Source organism: Dreissena polymorpha, chromosome 8, assembly GCF_020536995.1.
Source record: "Dreissena polymorpha isolate Duluth1 chromosome 8, UMN_Dpol_1.0, whole genome shotgun sequence".
NCBI classification, from domain to species: domain Eukaryota; kingdom Metazoa; phylum Mollusca; class Bivalvia; order Myida; family Dreissenidae; genus Dreissena; species Dreissena polymorpha.
Genome location: NC_068362.1, coordinates 12,365,279 through 12,381,598, shown reverse-complemented (window position 1 = coordinate 12,381,598; position 16,320 = coordinate 12,365,279). Strand labels below are relative to the sequence as shown.

The window sequence follows — 16,320 nt, the reverse complement described above, 5'->3', positions numbered from 1 at the left end:
AAGCTAAAAAGGTTAAAACTTATTTGCAATTGCGACGGGTTGGACGTGTCATCATGTCAAAACATAGAGGCAATATATGTAAATAAACCCGTGAATTTGTTACCAAAGTCCCTGCGTGGTCTTCAAAAACTGAACATAGTATGGTTTAGTTGCAAATGTGAAGGGTTGAATGTGTCGACCTGTTCACATATGGAGGAAATATATTTAAAAGAACCAGTAACATCGTGGCTAAATGCTCAACATGGTCTTCATGAGGATAAAAAGGTATTATTAAAATGCAAGTATGACGGAGTAGACTTGTCTTCAGGTCCAACTATAGTGGAAATAGATATATATGTTACATTATTGCCAAATAGCCTCGACAAGCTAATAAAGGTATCACTTCAATGCAAGTATGACGCGTTGGACTTGTCAACGTGTCTTAAAATATCAGACGATCTAGTCAGAATAGAAAGATATTTATATAACCGCGTAGAAACGTTGAAATATAATCTACATGGTCTTCAAAACATTACAAATGTATCACTAAAATGCAAGTTTCACGGGTTGGACTTGGTATCGTGTAAAAATATAGAGATACTAGATATAGAAGAACCTGAAACACTATTGCCAAATTCCCTACAAGATCTTTAGAAGCTAAAAAAAATAAAAGTAAAATCCAAGTTTGGCGGGTTAGACGTGTCTTCCTGTCCATGTATAGGAACATTACATATAGACGAACCTGTTGAATTGTTGCCAAAGGCTGTGCATGGTCTTGAGAAGCTAGACATGTTATACTACAAAGTAGGTATGTCGGGTTAGACTTGTTATCGAGTCCAAATACAGAGGGAATGGTTACAAAAGAACCTCTGGCAGTGCTGTCAAAAGCACTACAAGGCCACTATGTCACAATTGATCGTATGTCTTACTTCCCTTATATAGAGACACTACATATAGACAGACATGTGACCGTGTTGCCTAAGGTTCTACTTGGCCTTCTCAAGCTTTAATATGAGTGTAACGGTTTGGACATGTCTTGCTGTCCAAATACAGAGACAATACAAAAACCTGTAACATTATTGCCAATTGCTCTACATGTATTAATAACCTGAAATGTGAATCCCTTAATTGAAACTGTGACGGCTTGAAATGGCATTATGTTCAAAAGACATAGATGTCAGAATAAAAGACGGAGACGTCAGAATCAAAAGACATTCGACATTGTTGCTTTATGGCATAAACGCCTCTATAAGCTAATACATGTAAACCTGCAATCCAAGTGTGTGAAATATGGTTTAGACATAACCTCTTTTAAGGCATCATATAGTTAAACGGTGAAGTGTTTTGTTAATTTAAATTGTACATAGTTAACATTCCTATGTTTTTCAAATGCACTTTCTCACAGTTTGGATAATGACACTTTTAAAAACAATTGTCACGTTCAAAAAAGAAAAATAATAATACTACTGACCTATAAGTACGTTTAAAATAAATGGCTTTATTGAAAATTATCATACGGCATCGGGAAAATATTTATAAGTGATTAACGATTTTCCACGATAATTTAACAAAAACTGAATTACCGAGATAGCGTTTAATTTACCACCTATATTTGATAGCCCGCGTGGTCTTGTGGTAGAGTGTCAGTGTTTGCTTCTATTGGTCCCGGGTTCGAAACCTAAAAGCGGCATTTTTTTATTTATTGATCGTTAACCTTGTTATTGTTATTAATACAAACCATTCCAAATATCATAGTAGAGTCAGGAAATTAACGTTATGACATAAAAAATACGAAATTTAGTGAGCAAGTGCAATTAAATATATAATTTAATTGTTATGCAGATATTTGAACGAGCGGTTTTTATTTGAGTTCTCTTACACGGTCAACAGTTCATCATAGAATGCATGCAGTTAGATATCAAGCACCCGTTCAATTTGTTTATACTTAATAGTTTAAACGTTATGAATAGTTATTTATACATTGTCGCATTTAATAGTTTGTTACACCATACCATGCCAGCATCATGATTGATGTACATTATGTAGTTATATTCTATGATGACATGTTGACACCCATCATCAAATTATGTCTTAGTTTCATTGTATTTAAATGAGACAGTCACTACACATACAACAAACAGTTCAAGTGTTTGTGAATTTCACTAGAAAAAAAGTTATTGTTTCGAGTAAAATAATATGAACCTTATGGTTTCATACAAAATACATGAACATTTGTAATGAGCGTTATGCACGCATTACAGATGCAAAAGAGTTTAAAAATCTAACTTTAAAAATACCTTATTTATCCTACACATACTTTCACATCGATACGTTTATCCGACTATAACGATAGAGTTCGTGAAGTTCGTGAAGTTGTTAAAATGTATGTGTGTGAGCGATACATTTTGTGTATATATAGTGATTATGAAGGGCCTCATTTGTACGCTAGTTCATATGTAGAAATTATCATATGTAAATTTTAATCACGGACCGTGTTTATTATTAAATGTAACATTGTTATAAGATAGTTGTGTTTATGTTATGTATCTTGTAAACGATAAGATTAGATTCGTGTTCATGGTTCCACGTTCAGATATAAGACGACTAGTATTGTGTTATTTTGCTATATTGGTGCAATGGTATACACATTTAGCAACTTCTTTAGCTATGAATAAATATTACATGTTTATGCTTTTCTCTGCGTATGTAAACGTCCAAGGTCCGTTATTATCCCTTTGCATGCTGGGAAATTTGTCGTCTGCTAAAATGTCGTCTGCTGAATTTTTAAAATTAGCATTTTCTTCGATTTTTTTTTCAAAGAATACTATCAGAATAGCAAACAGTTTGGATCCAGATGAGACGCCACGTTCTGTGGCGTCTCATCTGGATCCAAACTGTTAGCAAAGGCCTTCAAAATTCGGTTCCCGCACTGAAAGAGTTAAGGCCAATTAATTTGTTTTCTCTCTAACTGGCCTATTTTACAGTGTAATGCCGGAGCCAGCGGGTAATATTTCGTTAAAGTGACATCTATTGGTTGTGTAACCGCTAATATGGAAGGCGTTTGTTTTATATAAACTAAACTCCTCGCATCAGGATACACAATTTTAACCCATTCATGCCTAGCGTCTAGAAAAAGGCATTGGCAAACAGCCTTGACCCAGATGAGACGCCGCACTTTGACAATGTTCATGTATTTGATGAATAATACATGTTTTCAAATGTATTTGAGGGTATACAAATGAGAAAGCGAAAGTACAAACTGCATATGATTAGCGTAATTGCACGCATTTTGTTTGCACATACACGACTAAAAATACTATGTTAAATGTTTGAAAGAAAAGAAATCTTAACGTTATCTTGCAGAAAAGTACTTGTTACAAAAGATGCAATAAATTATGTTTGTTAACTTAAGGTATAATATCATTCTTCAGCGGACTATATTGAGCCTATAAATGCACGTTTTTCGAAAATGAGACGTATTCTTACGAATCTGCAAAGAGATTGGACGAAAGCCGCGACGTCAAATTGGTATTAATAGAATGTCACGAGGGCAGTCGCGATTACCGTCAATCACAATAAACTCCATTCGTTTGAGCGAAAGAAAGTTGTATTTTTTAAGTTGCTTAGTAACCAATGACAACACAAACATCTGTTGCATCATGCCTGACAAAAGCTTGCTCTCTATCTATTTGAAGAGGATTGCATCACTGACTCATTATTTGTGAACGACTCGAAAAGCCGTTCCATCCTTACGGCAGTGTTACATTCAAATTTAAATAGGCTATTCCATCGAATTGCAGCAGCCCCAGTGTTCTTACGGTCAAAATGTCAATTTGGTAATCGATAACTATGAGAAATAAATAATGCAGTAATAATAACAACCATCAACTGAATACCGCAAGTTCTGCATCAAAAGGTACAAAAATACTTATAAACTTGATTGAATAGACTAAGGTATAAGGCATGACAAAAGACGGCGTCACGCCGCCGGTATAAAGAAGATAGTCCGTCAAATAAATCACTCACGTTTGTTACATGTACTAAAGCGTTGTTGCGGCTAAGATCGATTAAGTTCCAAAACATTGACAGGGAACATACAATTAATTAATTGAAATAATGACTATTTAAATGTGCTGACGACCAATAAAAAGCGTTGAAACATTCACTAATTTGAAGCGTATTGACAAATGGGTAAAACTATCCAATGTTTGAGCGTGAAAATATTTATTTAAAAAACGGTAAGCAGAGTAAACACTTTTGGACCCAATGCTCTAAAATGCGGTATTTATTTTCGAACCGTTGCTTTAATACAGTCGGCTACACCGGCCGTGTTAAAAATAATACATTTGATCGATTTGTATTTCATCTTGTCTTGTCTTGAACAGGTATGCGTATTATACACATACCTGTCTTGAACAACAAGAACATCTTGGAAGCGAGGATGAGTGCAAGAACCTGTTCATAACGGATTATCTAATTGCCGTTACGATGACGCTGTATGTATTCGGGGACCTAATGATGGAGTCATCCATCAGACGGCAGATATAACCACCCAATGAGAGAAAGACAAGAAAAATTTAACATTACATCATCTAAACTGTAACCCTGATTACCTGTTATACATCAGAATAGATGTTGACCTCGAAAAGTTCACGCGGGTGCTGTTTGTCAAGGACAATGTGCATATTCTGCCAAGTCTACATCATTCAGTATTTATATCGCCATTATCAGTTATAACTTTAACCATGTTTGTTAGTATTGCATTTTTTCTGTTCAAATTACGTTTCAAATTTACAATTTAAAATGTTTATGGTCTTGTTTCAACGAAATGAACCGAGACTGTTATTTTATTTATTAATGTTATCAATCACATGATTTTATATTCCTTTCACAAGGCACAGACGGATCTCTTTGATTTCGAAAAGCTCCATAAAACGATCAAAATGATCAAGTGTTTTACCGAGCGTTACTCCGCTCGATTCATCCGGTCTATAACTTTGTCAATCATCATACAAAAAAATAAATTGCTTAAATTTAACATTTGACCTCTAAGTGTTACCTTCACATTTTCTACACGATGATCATTTAGGGTAAATTATCTTAAATTGCATAATGAATTATGAAATTACTATCCGTACAAACTGCTTCGTGTCCAAATGGACATTCGACATTTAAGTGTCAAGTGAAGTCAGCGTGTCACGCGTGAGACCAATGTCCCTAACTAGCTACCAGTTTAAGATCACACATAAAGGTCAAAGGTTGAATATGAGCTTTGTATACGACAAGAACTTCAGAATAGATTCCGCAATTTGGCTTGGCTGAAATGTATAATGTTCTAAGTGTGTGCATCGAACTGTTACACATATCTCCAACGACTAAATTGAAACTTACTGAATCTCTTAACTACTAAGTACATTTATGGAAGAAATACTTTTCTCAAGCAGTAATCATCTTATTTAATATATAACGTCCTCTGCGGGCTGTTTGCGTAATTTCTGCCTAAAAGGCGAGGAGTTTCGACATCAGTTTGAATTAGACTACTTCACACCTGAAGGAAGTAAATATTTACAGGCTAATATTTGTGATTGGCCAAGTATTCTCGCAGATTCCCGCCGTAAATATTATCATCTAGTTCTGTCACTAATTCCAAAACAAGACAGCTATATATATATGAATATACTTAACAAGTCGAGCGTCATTTGTGCAAATACACGGCCGTTAATCACGGGCGCCACCTCTTTTTGAGATGCATTAATAAATGAGCCAATGCTACACTTAAAACTCCACCGTACCACAACTTATAAAGGTTCTCACGTTTTTTAATGGGATGAGAATGTATGTTTCTGTACATTTTTGGGTCAATTAATCTTCGCTGAATCGCACTACATTCACCGATTAAAAAAATAGTGTGATATATGCTGAAAGAAAAACATATAAACCCTAATCACCCTGCAAAATTATCCATGAAATTTTAAAACATCCCGGCCTGAGCGCCACCTCGGAGGTTGCATTGGCTCATATACCAATGCATCTCAAAAAGAGTTGGCACCCGTGATAAACGTCGTGAAATATGGTTAAAATGTATCAGGTTTGTATTTGCTTCACAGCTATAAAATGAATATATATTCGAAATTATATTAAGCGATGCTGATAAACATGTTATTTTTGTCGCTGAGTAACATAAAAGCATATTTAAAGAAGGAAAACGGAAAACGTAATATCTTTCATTTTTTATCACATAAACATACTCTAGATGTTTAGTTCAACAAATGAACTCAATGGATCATACCACTGTTTGTAAATGTTAATGCAGCAATTGGGCCGCAAAACACAAAGAACCAACTTTGCTTCTGTCAGATCTTGTCTGTGAATCACTGCATGGAACTTAGTGTCAACCTGTGTCAGCTTTGATAAGATTTCGGTAAAACAATAAGTTCGTCAGCCTCTGAAAAAGTAAAATAGATTATACATGTACTCTTAGCATCTATGCCAATATTTCGGACCATACTCCAGGAATCGCCGAGAGTATTATTTCCCGTTGTTATTATCAACATAGTTACCAATTTTCAAAGCCTCGCTTATTCATTCAAATCTACTAACAATCACCAATCAAATTTAAGTGAAATAAACAAGAGTTAGGTGTACCTAGCTTTTATAATCTATATATGCAAGATAAACGTTTTACATCATTTTGAATTTAACTCTTTCAGTGCTGGAACTGAATTTTGAAGGCATTTGCAAACAGTTTGGATCCAGATGAGACGCCACAGAACGTGGCGTCTCATCAGGATCCAAACTGTTTGCTATTCTGATAGTATTCTTTGAAAAAAATAAAAGAAAATGCCAATTTTAGAAATTCTGCAGACGACATTTTATCAGACGACAAATTTCCCAGCATGCAAAGGGTTAATCATGGGCCTAGGATTCAGATTTCCTGTCTCATTTTGAATATCACTTCTGCAGTTTTACTAAACAAATAAATAAATGCTGAACGACGTTAAAAAGATTCTTCTACTGGCTGTGTGATCCGATATGACGAGGTTTTTATGGCATCTCATCTTATACCAGTCTGTGGTCAGTTTTTTAAGTTGAGATATAGCATAATTTGCGAACCAGTATACATAGAATATAATACAATGAGCCTCTGGCTTAGAATATTGAAAGGACAGATATCATAGGGACAAATCTTCTAACTAAGTTTCATGATGATTGAACAGTAAGTGTGGCTTCTTAAGTGTTAACAAAGTTTTACTATAGCCATATAAAGAAAAATGCCCCACATCCTGGCGGCCATGTTTTTCAACCAACCGGAAAGTGTTATCAAGGCAAATGTTGACACCGCACAACGCACGACGGACAAAAAGTGATCACAAAAGCTCACCGTGCGCGCATTGTGCTTAGGTCAGCTAAAAACACTAAGGGAAGTTTACCGCTACTACGTGTATTCTGATGATCAGTGTGTGGCTTCCCTTAACCCTTTGCATGCTGGGAAATTTGTCGTCTGCTAAAATGTCGTCTGCTGAATTTCTAAAATTAGCATTTTCTTCCATTTTTTTTCAATGAATATTATCAGAATAGCAAACAGTTCAGACCCTGATGAGACGCCACGTTCTGTGGCATCTCATCTGGATCCAAACTGTTTGCAAAGGCCTTCAAAATTCGGTTCCCGCATTGAAAGGGTTAAATAAACATGTACATAATGCGTGCATCAACATAGTTAAACAATAAAATCATACTTACAAAACAAGATGGGTTTGTGAAACACTATGCCCCCCCTATATATGAGACCTTTGACATTGAAGGATGACCTTGACCTTTCACCACTCCAAATGTGCAGATCCATGAGATACACATGCATGCCAAATATCAAGTTGCTATCTTCAATATTGCAAAAGTTACGTCCAATGTTAAAGTTTGACGCAAACCAACAAACCAACAGACAGGGCATAAACAATATGTTCCCCAGTATAGACTGGGGAACATAAAAAACCATCACTGTTAATAAAAAATTTTATTGAACAGTGCTAACTTTTAGAACAGACAGAATATGACAAAAAAACAATTATAACATTAAATGAACAGTTTTGTTTGAGAGAATCCCCAACATGATGTCCATTACAAGTTTGATGTTTTTTTCCATATTCACATAATACAATGTTACTAGTAAACATGACATAAAGGCTAATTTAAAATACCAAAATTATACACAACAAGAGATGTGTTTGTCAGAAACACAATGCCCCCTATTGGCAGGTTTTGAAATTATCTCCCTTTTACAGCTTATTACTTTCCATGGATTGTACTTTTTGACTTTTGACCTTGAAGGATGACCTTGACCTTTCACCACTCAAAATGTGCAGCTCCATGCAAATATCAAGTTGCTATTTTCAATATTGTTAAAGTTATGGCAAATGTTTAAGTTTTCAGACGGACGGACGGACTGACGGACAGTTCAACTGCTATATGCCACCCTACTGGGGGCATAATAAAAACTGATGTTCACCTTCCTTGCCAGTGTGCTTTCCAAATTTGAGATTCTTATGTTTCATTCTTACCAGTACCAGCGCACAGACATTCATTAGAACTTACCATTTTCATATAATAAATTACTAAGCACCAATCCAAAAAACGATTTTGCGTCTGAGTTTTTATTTTGTGGAATATACTCCCTGGAAGAAAAAACAACAGGAAATTATCTCTTTCAAAAAATACAATTTCAGGTAAAGTTGGAAATATCTCAAAGATCAATATAAACAAATAATTGAAAAAAAGGCATTTTAGAACATTGCTTTTTTTCGTTGTTTGTGGTTGACAGTACCTTTAATCCAACTTATTCCTAATACAATTCCTTATAAACTCTTCATGCTTTTCTTGTAATCTACCAACATAACACATTTCAGAACAATAACCCAACACTCGAGCTAATTTGAGGCAACAGTTTTGCTATTTTCAGATAGAAACAGTAACCTTGATTTAGATTAACTGGTCCCAAATCTCGAGCTAGGTATACATGTAAGCTCGTTATAAACACTATTTGAGCATACTACCAATATACATCCAAATCAAAGACATTACGAAGAGACGTTTTGCTTTTTTTAGTAATAATGACCATGACCTTAACCACTAAGGCCAGAAATGAACTCACTTGGCCTGCATACAACAAACAAACACTACAATTTCAATTCAATTCCTCCATTCTAACTTCATTACCGAAAAACATTTTTTATGCCCTTGGTAGGGTGGCATATAGCAGTTAAACTGTCCGTCAGTCAGTAAGCATGTCAGTCTGTCCGAAAACTTTAATGGTCATAACTTTTTCAATATTTAACAAAGCAACTTAATATTTGGCATGCATCTCATGGAGCTGCACATTTTGAGTGGTGAAAGGTGAAGGTCAAGGTCATTCTTCAAGGTCAAATGTCTAATATATGTTGTCTGTCCGTCAATCCGAAAACTTTAACATTGGCCATAACTTTTTCACTTTTGAAGATAGCAACTTGATATTTGGCATGCATATGTACATGTATCTCCTGGAGCTGAACATTTTGAGTGGTGAAAGGTTAAGTTCAAGGTCATCCTTCAAGGTTAAATGTCAAATATTCCGTCCGTCCGAAAACTTTAACATTGGCCATAACTTTTTAAATATTGAAGATTAAGCAGTTTGATATTTGGCATGCATGTGTATCTCCTGGAGCTGAACATTTTGAGTGGTGAAAGGTCAAAGTCATCATTCAAGGTCAAAGGTCAAAAATAAAAATAAAGTAATTTTCATTTCTCCATTCAATCTCTTACTAACTTCTCATGGATCTGCACATTTTGAGTGGTGAAAGGTCAAGGTCATCCAAGGTCAAAGGTCAAATATACGGCTACAAAGCGGCGCAATAGGGGGCATTGTGTTTCTGACAAACACATCTCTTGTTTATATTAGTTTTAACCTTATTTTAGCTCGATTGCATCGAAAGCCTCAGGCTTATAGAAACACTCTAGAGTCCATCTCCTGTGACTATTCCTTTACTTGGTGTCTTTGGGGAAGATCTAGAGAATGCTCCTTGAGTGTGGATCGAACCCGTTACCTCCCAATCGCTAGATGGACACCATATTCATTACGCCAATGCGAACTAATTTTTCAATTTTAAGTAACATACAGAGATCTTGACCAAACCGGTCCCAAAGTTATCCTTAGCAAGGCATACATGTTAACAACCCACCCACAATATTTCAGTGCTATATATCCATCAAAACTGATGTAATTTGCGCGAAAGCCATTTTTCAATTTTAAGAAACAGTAAACCTGACCTTTACCCACGACATCAAAAATACAATCTCAAGATAGGTCGTCTTGGAAACTTACTATAACCTAAGTTTTATCAAGATTGCTAAATGGAAACAAAAGAAGACTGATAAACTCATGCTTATTTTTTTCTATTAGAAGTAACAGTGAAGCTATTAAATGTGAATCGTTTTGCTATTTAAAGTAACAGTGACCTTGACTTTCACCCAATTAGCCCCAAATACAATTTCAAGCTAGATCGCGGCGCAAACTTGCTTAATCCAAAGTTTTATCAAGATTGGTCAATTAAAACTTAATTTATTGACCAGAAACCACCAGTTTGATATCACACATCCACCATTCTGGAAGCTAATTACATGTATCAGTATTTGTTGAAATCCTGGTTAACAATAAAAACATAATTGCATTATCCATTCAATTAACTTCAGTTCCCTTGACAAACAAACTTTTGGATAAACAGATTGATCAATGCTGATCTGCTGGATCATAGGCTGTCCTTTCAATGAGGAATAAGGCACAAATATGTAAAACAACATGACAAATGGCCTTTTCTTAGAGGCATTATTTTGAAAATATAATTTTCATCAAGACTGAGTGATACAGGGTAGTAAATTTACATTTGGCTTGAGTAACGTCATGGCAATGACAAGATCCCATCTCAAAATGCATAAAGGCTAAGTTTCATTGATTCTTTTTATTCATGCTGAGGAAAAACAAGAGATGTGTTTGTCAGAAACACAATGCCCCCTATTGCGCCGCTTTGAAATAAAATTTCAATATATCATTTGGCAGGTTTAGAAATTATCTCCCTTTAAAAGCTTATTACTTCCCTTGACCTTTCACCACTAAAAATGTGCAGCTCCATGAGATACACATGCATGCCAAATATCAAGTTGCTATCTTCAATATTGCAAAGGTTATGGCCAATGTTAAAGTTTTCGGACCAACTGACAGACGGACTCACGGGTGGACGGACGAACGGACAGACAGTTAAAATGCTATATGCCACCCTACCTGGGGCATAAAAAAGATACATTGTTACTAGGCCTAACCCCGCACTGTGTGATACAGGATAGGAAATTTGTATTTGGCATCTGCCATGCACATACCATCCAACATGTTGATGACACTGAGGACATCCCAGAATGATCCAATTGTAACCAGGCCACCACGTGTCTCCACTCACCTGCTGTAAAACATAAAATCACACTGAAACAAGAGGGTCTTTGGCGCTAAGGCGCTCACCTGATACCCTAAGGAATTTGTATTCTGATAAGCTGGAGTTCAGAATATTTTAAAAGCACTTCACGAAAAAAACAAAGTTTTATGCACATTTTGTTTAATGAACATGCTTAAGATATCATAGCAAAATTTAATGTTCTCACCAAATGCCATTAGATTTGACTTGAAATGCTACTTTTAAAGTGTTAACGAACTTTTTCTTTTTTTGGACTAAATGTCCTAGTTTTTTACCTTCCATGACCCATTTTCAAACTCGGCCAAGATATCATCAAGGTAATCTTAGTTTTGAATATAAATTTGTGTGACTTCTAGAATGATAACAAGCTTTTTCTTTAATTAGACCTAATCATCTAGTTTTTGACCTCACATAACCCAGTTTGAAACTCCGACTTAATACTGTTGAGGCAAATGTCCTGGCCAATTTTCATGAAGATTGTACAATCAATGTGGCCTCTAGAGTAATAACAAGGTATATGTTGACGATGCACGACACACAAAGGACAAAAGGCAATCACAAATCTCACCATAAGCACGTTGCACTCAAGTGAGCTAAAAAAGCGGGGGAAAATGCATATGCTTCTTATTAATGATGCCTTCATGTATTAAACATTACTCATTCTTTTTTTCTTTTTAAATTAAAATGGTACAGAACAACATCATTTTCCGCTATATGAATTTTACACTGGAGGTCCCTGGTTGGATTTCATTTGGGGGAGCATTCTAAGGCTTATTCCATCCTACCAAGTACTGGTTCTTCATAGGAAACAGACTCAAGAGCATCTTATAAATACAAAGGCTTTTGATGCAAGCCAATCAAAATGGATAAGTGAAGATTAGAATTTCTTGTAAGGGTTTGTTCAGATCATATCAGGAAAAATGTAAGGTGACTCATGAAGCAGATGTTGAGGTGTACAGGACTTCATTACAATTAAGCATCAAACCCTGAATCAAATCTCGTATTTCATCAAGCTAAATTATGTTATTGACAATAAATGATAAAACAAAAGGAATAAATAACATGTATTCTGATTTATTAACAAACAATTTTCACTACAGGTTTAAAACTAATAATTCCTTATATGTATATATATATTTAAATGCACACTTTGATGCAAATTAAAAATAGTTTGCTTGTGCTTACCATGTTGTCAAAGACTTAAGAATTAATTGCTCAGGGTCCCTTATATAAGTGGAAACATGTTCTGCCCCAGGTAAGTACTGAATTTAATGTTCACTAAAATTTCTGCTTCTTCTACCAAAAAAACATCAACTTCAAACGTCTATAATTCTTTTTTGAATACATTGTGACAGAATCCACAAGCTTTTCATTACATTTTGTATATTACTGATTGGACGTAAAATGGGACTTCTAGATTGTTAACAGGGCTTTACTAATGCCACATATAAACAAGAGCACCGCATAACGGATGCCAATGCTCGGCTGCAGGTGCAGTTTTGAATATGTGAAAGATTGTCAGAATTTAATTTCTTTTTAGAGGTCACAGTGACCTTGACCTTTGACCTAGTGACCCAAAAATGGGTGTGGCATGTAGAACTCATCAAGGTGCATCTACATATGAAGTTTCAAAGGCACTTTGATTTTAGAGCAAAATGTCATGGTTTTAGCAAGACATCAACGGACAGCGAACGACACAACACAACGAGCTGGCTATGACAATGCCTCGGGTTTTCGCCGAAAACGACGAGCTAAAAAACTACCATGCCTCCTGGCAGCCATGTTTTTCTACAGGCAAGAACTCTTTTCAAACTTTTCTGAGATAGGTTTGATGATGATTCGGCCAACAATATAACTTAGAGTGTATAAACACTATTTCACATATAAAACAAACTGCCTCTCTTCTTGTGGCCATGTTTTTCGGTGGACCGACACCGTTTTTGAACTCATCTGAGATATTATCAGAACAAATGTTCTGAGAAAGTTTCATGATGACTGGTGCGACTTCTAGAGGTATGGTCCGACTTCTAGAGGTATCAAGAGTGTTCACAGGCTTTTTCTTGACCTTTCTTTTAATTTGACATAATGACCTAGTATTTAACCTCAAGGGACCCAGTTACAAACTAGATGATATATCATGTAGACAAAGGTTTTAGGAGTTTTAGCAAGGTTAATGTTGACGATGCACGATGCATGGCGAACATCGCAAAAAAAGGCAACCACAAAAGCTTTCTATGACAAAGTTATGCTCAGGTTAAAACCTACCAACCGACAAGTCCCAAAAAAGTTGGGTCACACAACAGCAAGCAAAAAAAATATTAAATTTATTTAAATACTTGCAAGAACAGAAAGCTTAGATTAGAATCACAATGGCATGATTTAGTATTTTCTTTGCTAGTGCTTAATATTCATTCCTTTTCAAAGAGATTTAAGCCCCATAAACACTTAAAAACAACAAATATTTTGTAAAGCATCCCAACAATATCTAAACATTTACGAGCCAACACGAGATTGGCTTTGGACAGCTCATGAACACTACGTCATGCTTCTGATATTGCCCGAAGCCAATCTCGTGTTTGTTCTTAAATGTTCGGATATCGTCGGGGGAAATTCACATGGAATATATTGTCACACACAAAATAAAAACAAGCATTTTGTATCTTGTGAAATCCATGTTACCATACCACATATAGAGTCAAAATTTTGGCTATTGCTATAAAGAACACTGATTTTTTATTGTCAAATTTATTTTACGAAATATTTTGAAATATTCGTCTATTTTGAGTATTTATGGGGCTTTAAGTTTGTATACCTCACTGGCTCTAAAAACATTTGCTTCTTTTGTAGTTATAACCTCAAACATTGCACCTGTAAAAACAAGAAATAAATTATACATTGAAATAACAATGAATGAGCCTTTTACTATGTAAATATAAATTATTAACATTATTTGCAATACTGTAAGGCTTCAATATATAACAATGTCCTCATCAAATTTGATTGAAATACAGTGATGATTTTGTTAGGGCTTATTTTTGGCCAGTTTCTACAGTTTTCCCCTTCAATGATTTTACATTTCCAATATAAATGTTAGAATCATTTGGACGAAATATGGATAAATGTTGACAAAATTAGAAGCAATTTGTACATGTATATGTTTCCAGCAGTTTTCATCAAAGTTTTAGAGGTTTGTAATTTAAGATTTGTCGCAAAGTTTTTGTTTCATAAATAGAAGAATATAAACATATGATCATGCTTGTCAACACAGTAGAATTCCCCTTTTGTCAAATAATTCCTCAATCTAAAAGACTGTGCCATCTTTCCACCAAAGGTGCAAAACGCTGCAATATTAGTTACAGCTTTTTATATAATAAACTTTTTTAGAAGCATTGATCAGGGAAGTGAGATTATAAACAAGACTATTGCCAAGCAATATATGTCGCCTACCGGCTCAATCATTGTCAGAAATTCCAGCATTGTCAGATTTTTTTTAATTTGTTGCCATAGCAACCAGAATTTTTGACGTAGGAACAAAATGAAATGACGTGCATAATCTCCATATTGCCATCTATCCATGTTTCAAGTTTCATGAAAAAATATGAAGAAGTTTTAAAGTTATCGCAGGATCCAGAAAACCACAATTTTCAGCACTATTTCTAGTTTATTTGTTGCCATAGCAACCATAATATTTGACATAGGAACAAAATGAAATGACGTGCATAATGTCCATATTGCCATGTTTCAAGTGTCATGAAAAAATATTAAGAACTTTTAAAGTTACCGCAGGATCCAGAAAAGTGTGACAGACTGACTGACTGACGGACACACAGAGCGCAAACCTTAAGTCCCCTCCTGTGAAACCGGAAGGGGACAATAATGCTCGATTGGTCATTGTTGGATCGGATACTTACATGTATCCCGGGTACGGTAAATATACTTTATCGTACCCGGTCAATATTAGACTATACCCGAGTTGTATTTCCGCCCAAATTCCAATGTCGTAAAACTCGCTACCGATTATCTTAAACAAACTTCTCTTTTAAGAAAAACTGCATCAACATGCTTTTTGAATATGAGTTTTGATAATATTGAGGCCATTTTACAGAAAATTGACATAAATGTGAATATAATTAATAAAAAAAATAGCCGACAACGACCTATTTAGTGTTAAATTTCCCGGGCATGTTTGAGTATATTTACCGTACCCGGGGTACATGTAAGTATACTTAAGAGTACCCAGGGTACATGTAAGTAGTACCCGAGCCGATAATGACCAATCGAGCGACAATAACAAGTAGATGCTCTATAATTATGGTTAGATAAAACAATCTTCTGCAAAACTAATAACTGCATCAACTCCAGCATGGGTAAGCACATTGTCATAGAATCATTAAACAAGAAAATGTCGGAGACGGGTGATGCTCCCCAAAGTTGTTTTTTTTTCACAATATTGCACTATATATTCAGATAAAAGGAAACGTCTTGAGGGGCATAACTTTGGACAAAATAATACCATGGATGGTTTAGCAACTTAAAAATTTCAAAGGGCCATAACTCTCTAAATAAATCATCTAACCAGAACCCACAAATAACATGCGCATCTCAAGGTAGTTAAGCCTCCCATAAAGCTTCATTGAATTCCAGTCATAAGTTGGGGAAAAATACTAGTAGCCCGGACAAGAATTGCACTATATGTACAGTTTATAGAAAATTTAAAAGGGCCATAACTCTCTGACAAATCATCCGACCATAACCGGCTGATAATATGCACATGTCCTCTTGGTAGTTAAGCTTCCCATAAAGTTTTATTGAATTCCGGTCATTAGTTGCTGAGAAATAGCTCTGACAAGAA

General features: G+C 35.3%; 1 protein-coding gene across 2 annotated transcripts in view; it reads right to left on the bottom strand.

Annotated features, from left to right (window-relative positions):
- Nucleotides 1-6,197: 6,197 nt before the first annotated feature.
- The window catches only part of LOC127843068 (protein cereblon-like), a 15,593-nt gene continuing 5,470 nt past the window's right edge, over nt 6,198-16,320 (bottom strand). For both annotated transcript variants that reach the window (XM_052372873.1, XM_052372874.1), the window contains exons 3-6: nt 14,281-14,336; nt 11,380-11,459; nt 8,569-8,648; nt 6,198-6,424 (exon numbers count right to left, since the gene is read on the bottom strand). In XM_052372873.1, coding sequence (XP_052228833.1) covers nt 6,381-6,424; nt 8,569-8,648; nt 11,380-11,459; nt 14,281-14,336 — 260 coding nt within the window. In that variant the 3' untranslated portion in view covers nt 6,198-6,380. The remainder of the gene's footprint in view (nt 6,425-8,568; nt 8,649-11,379; nt 11,460-14,280; nt 14,337-16,320) is intronic.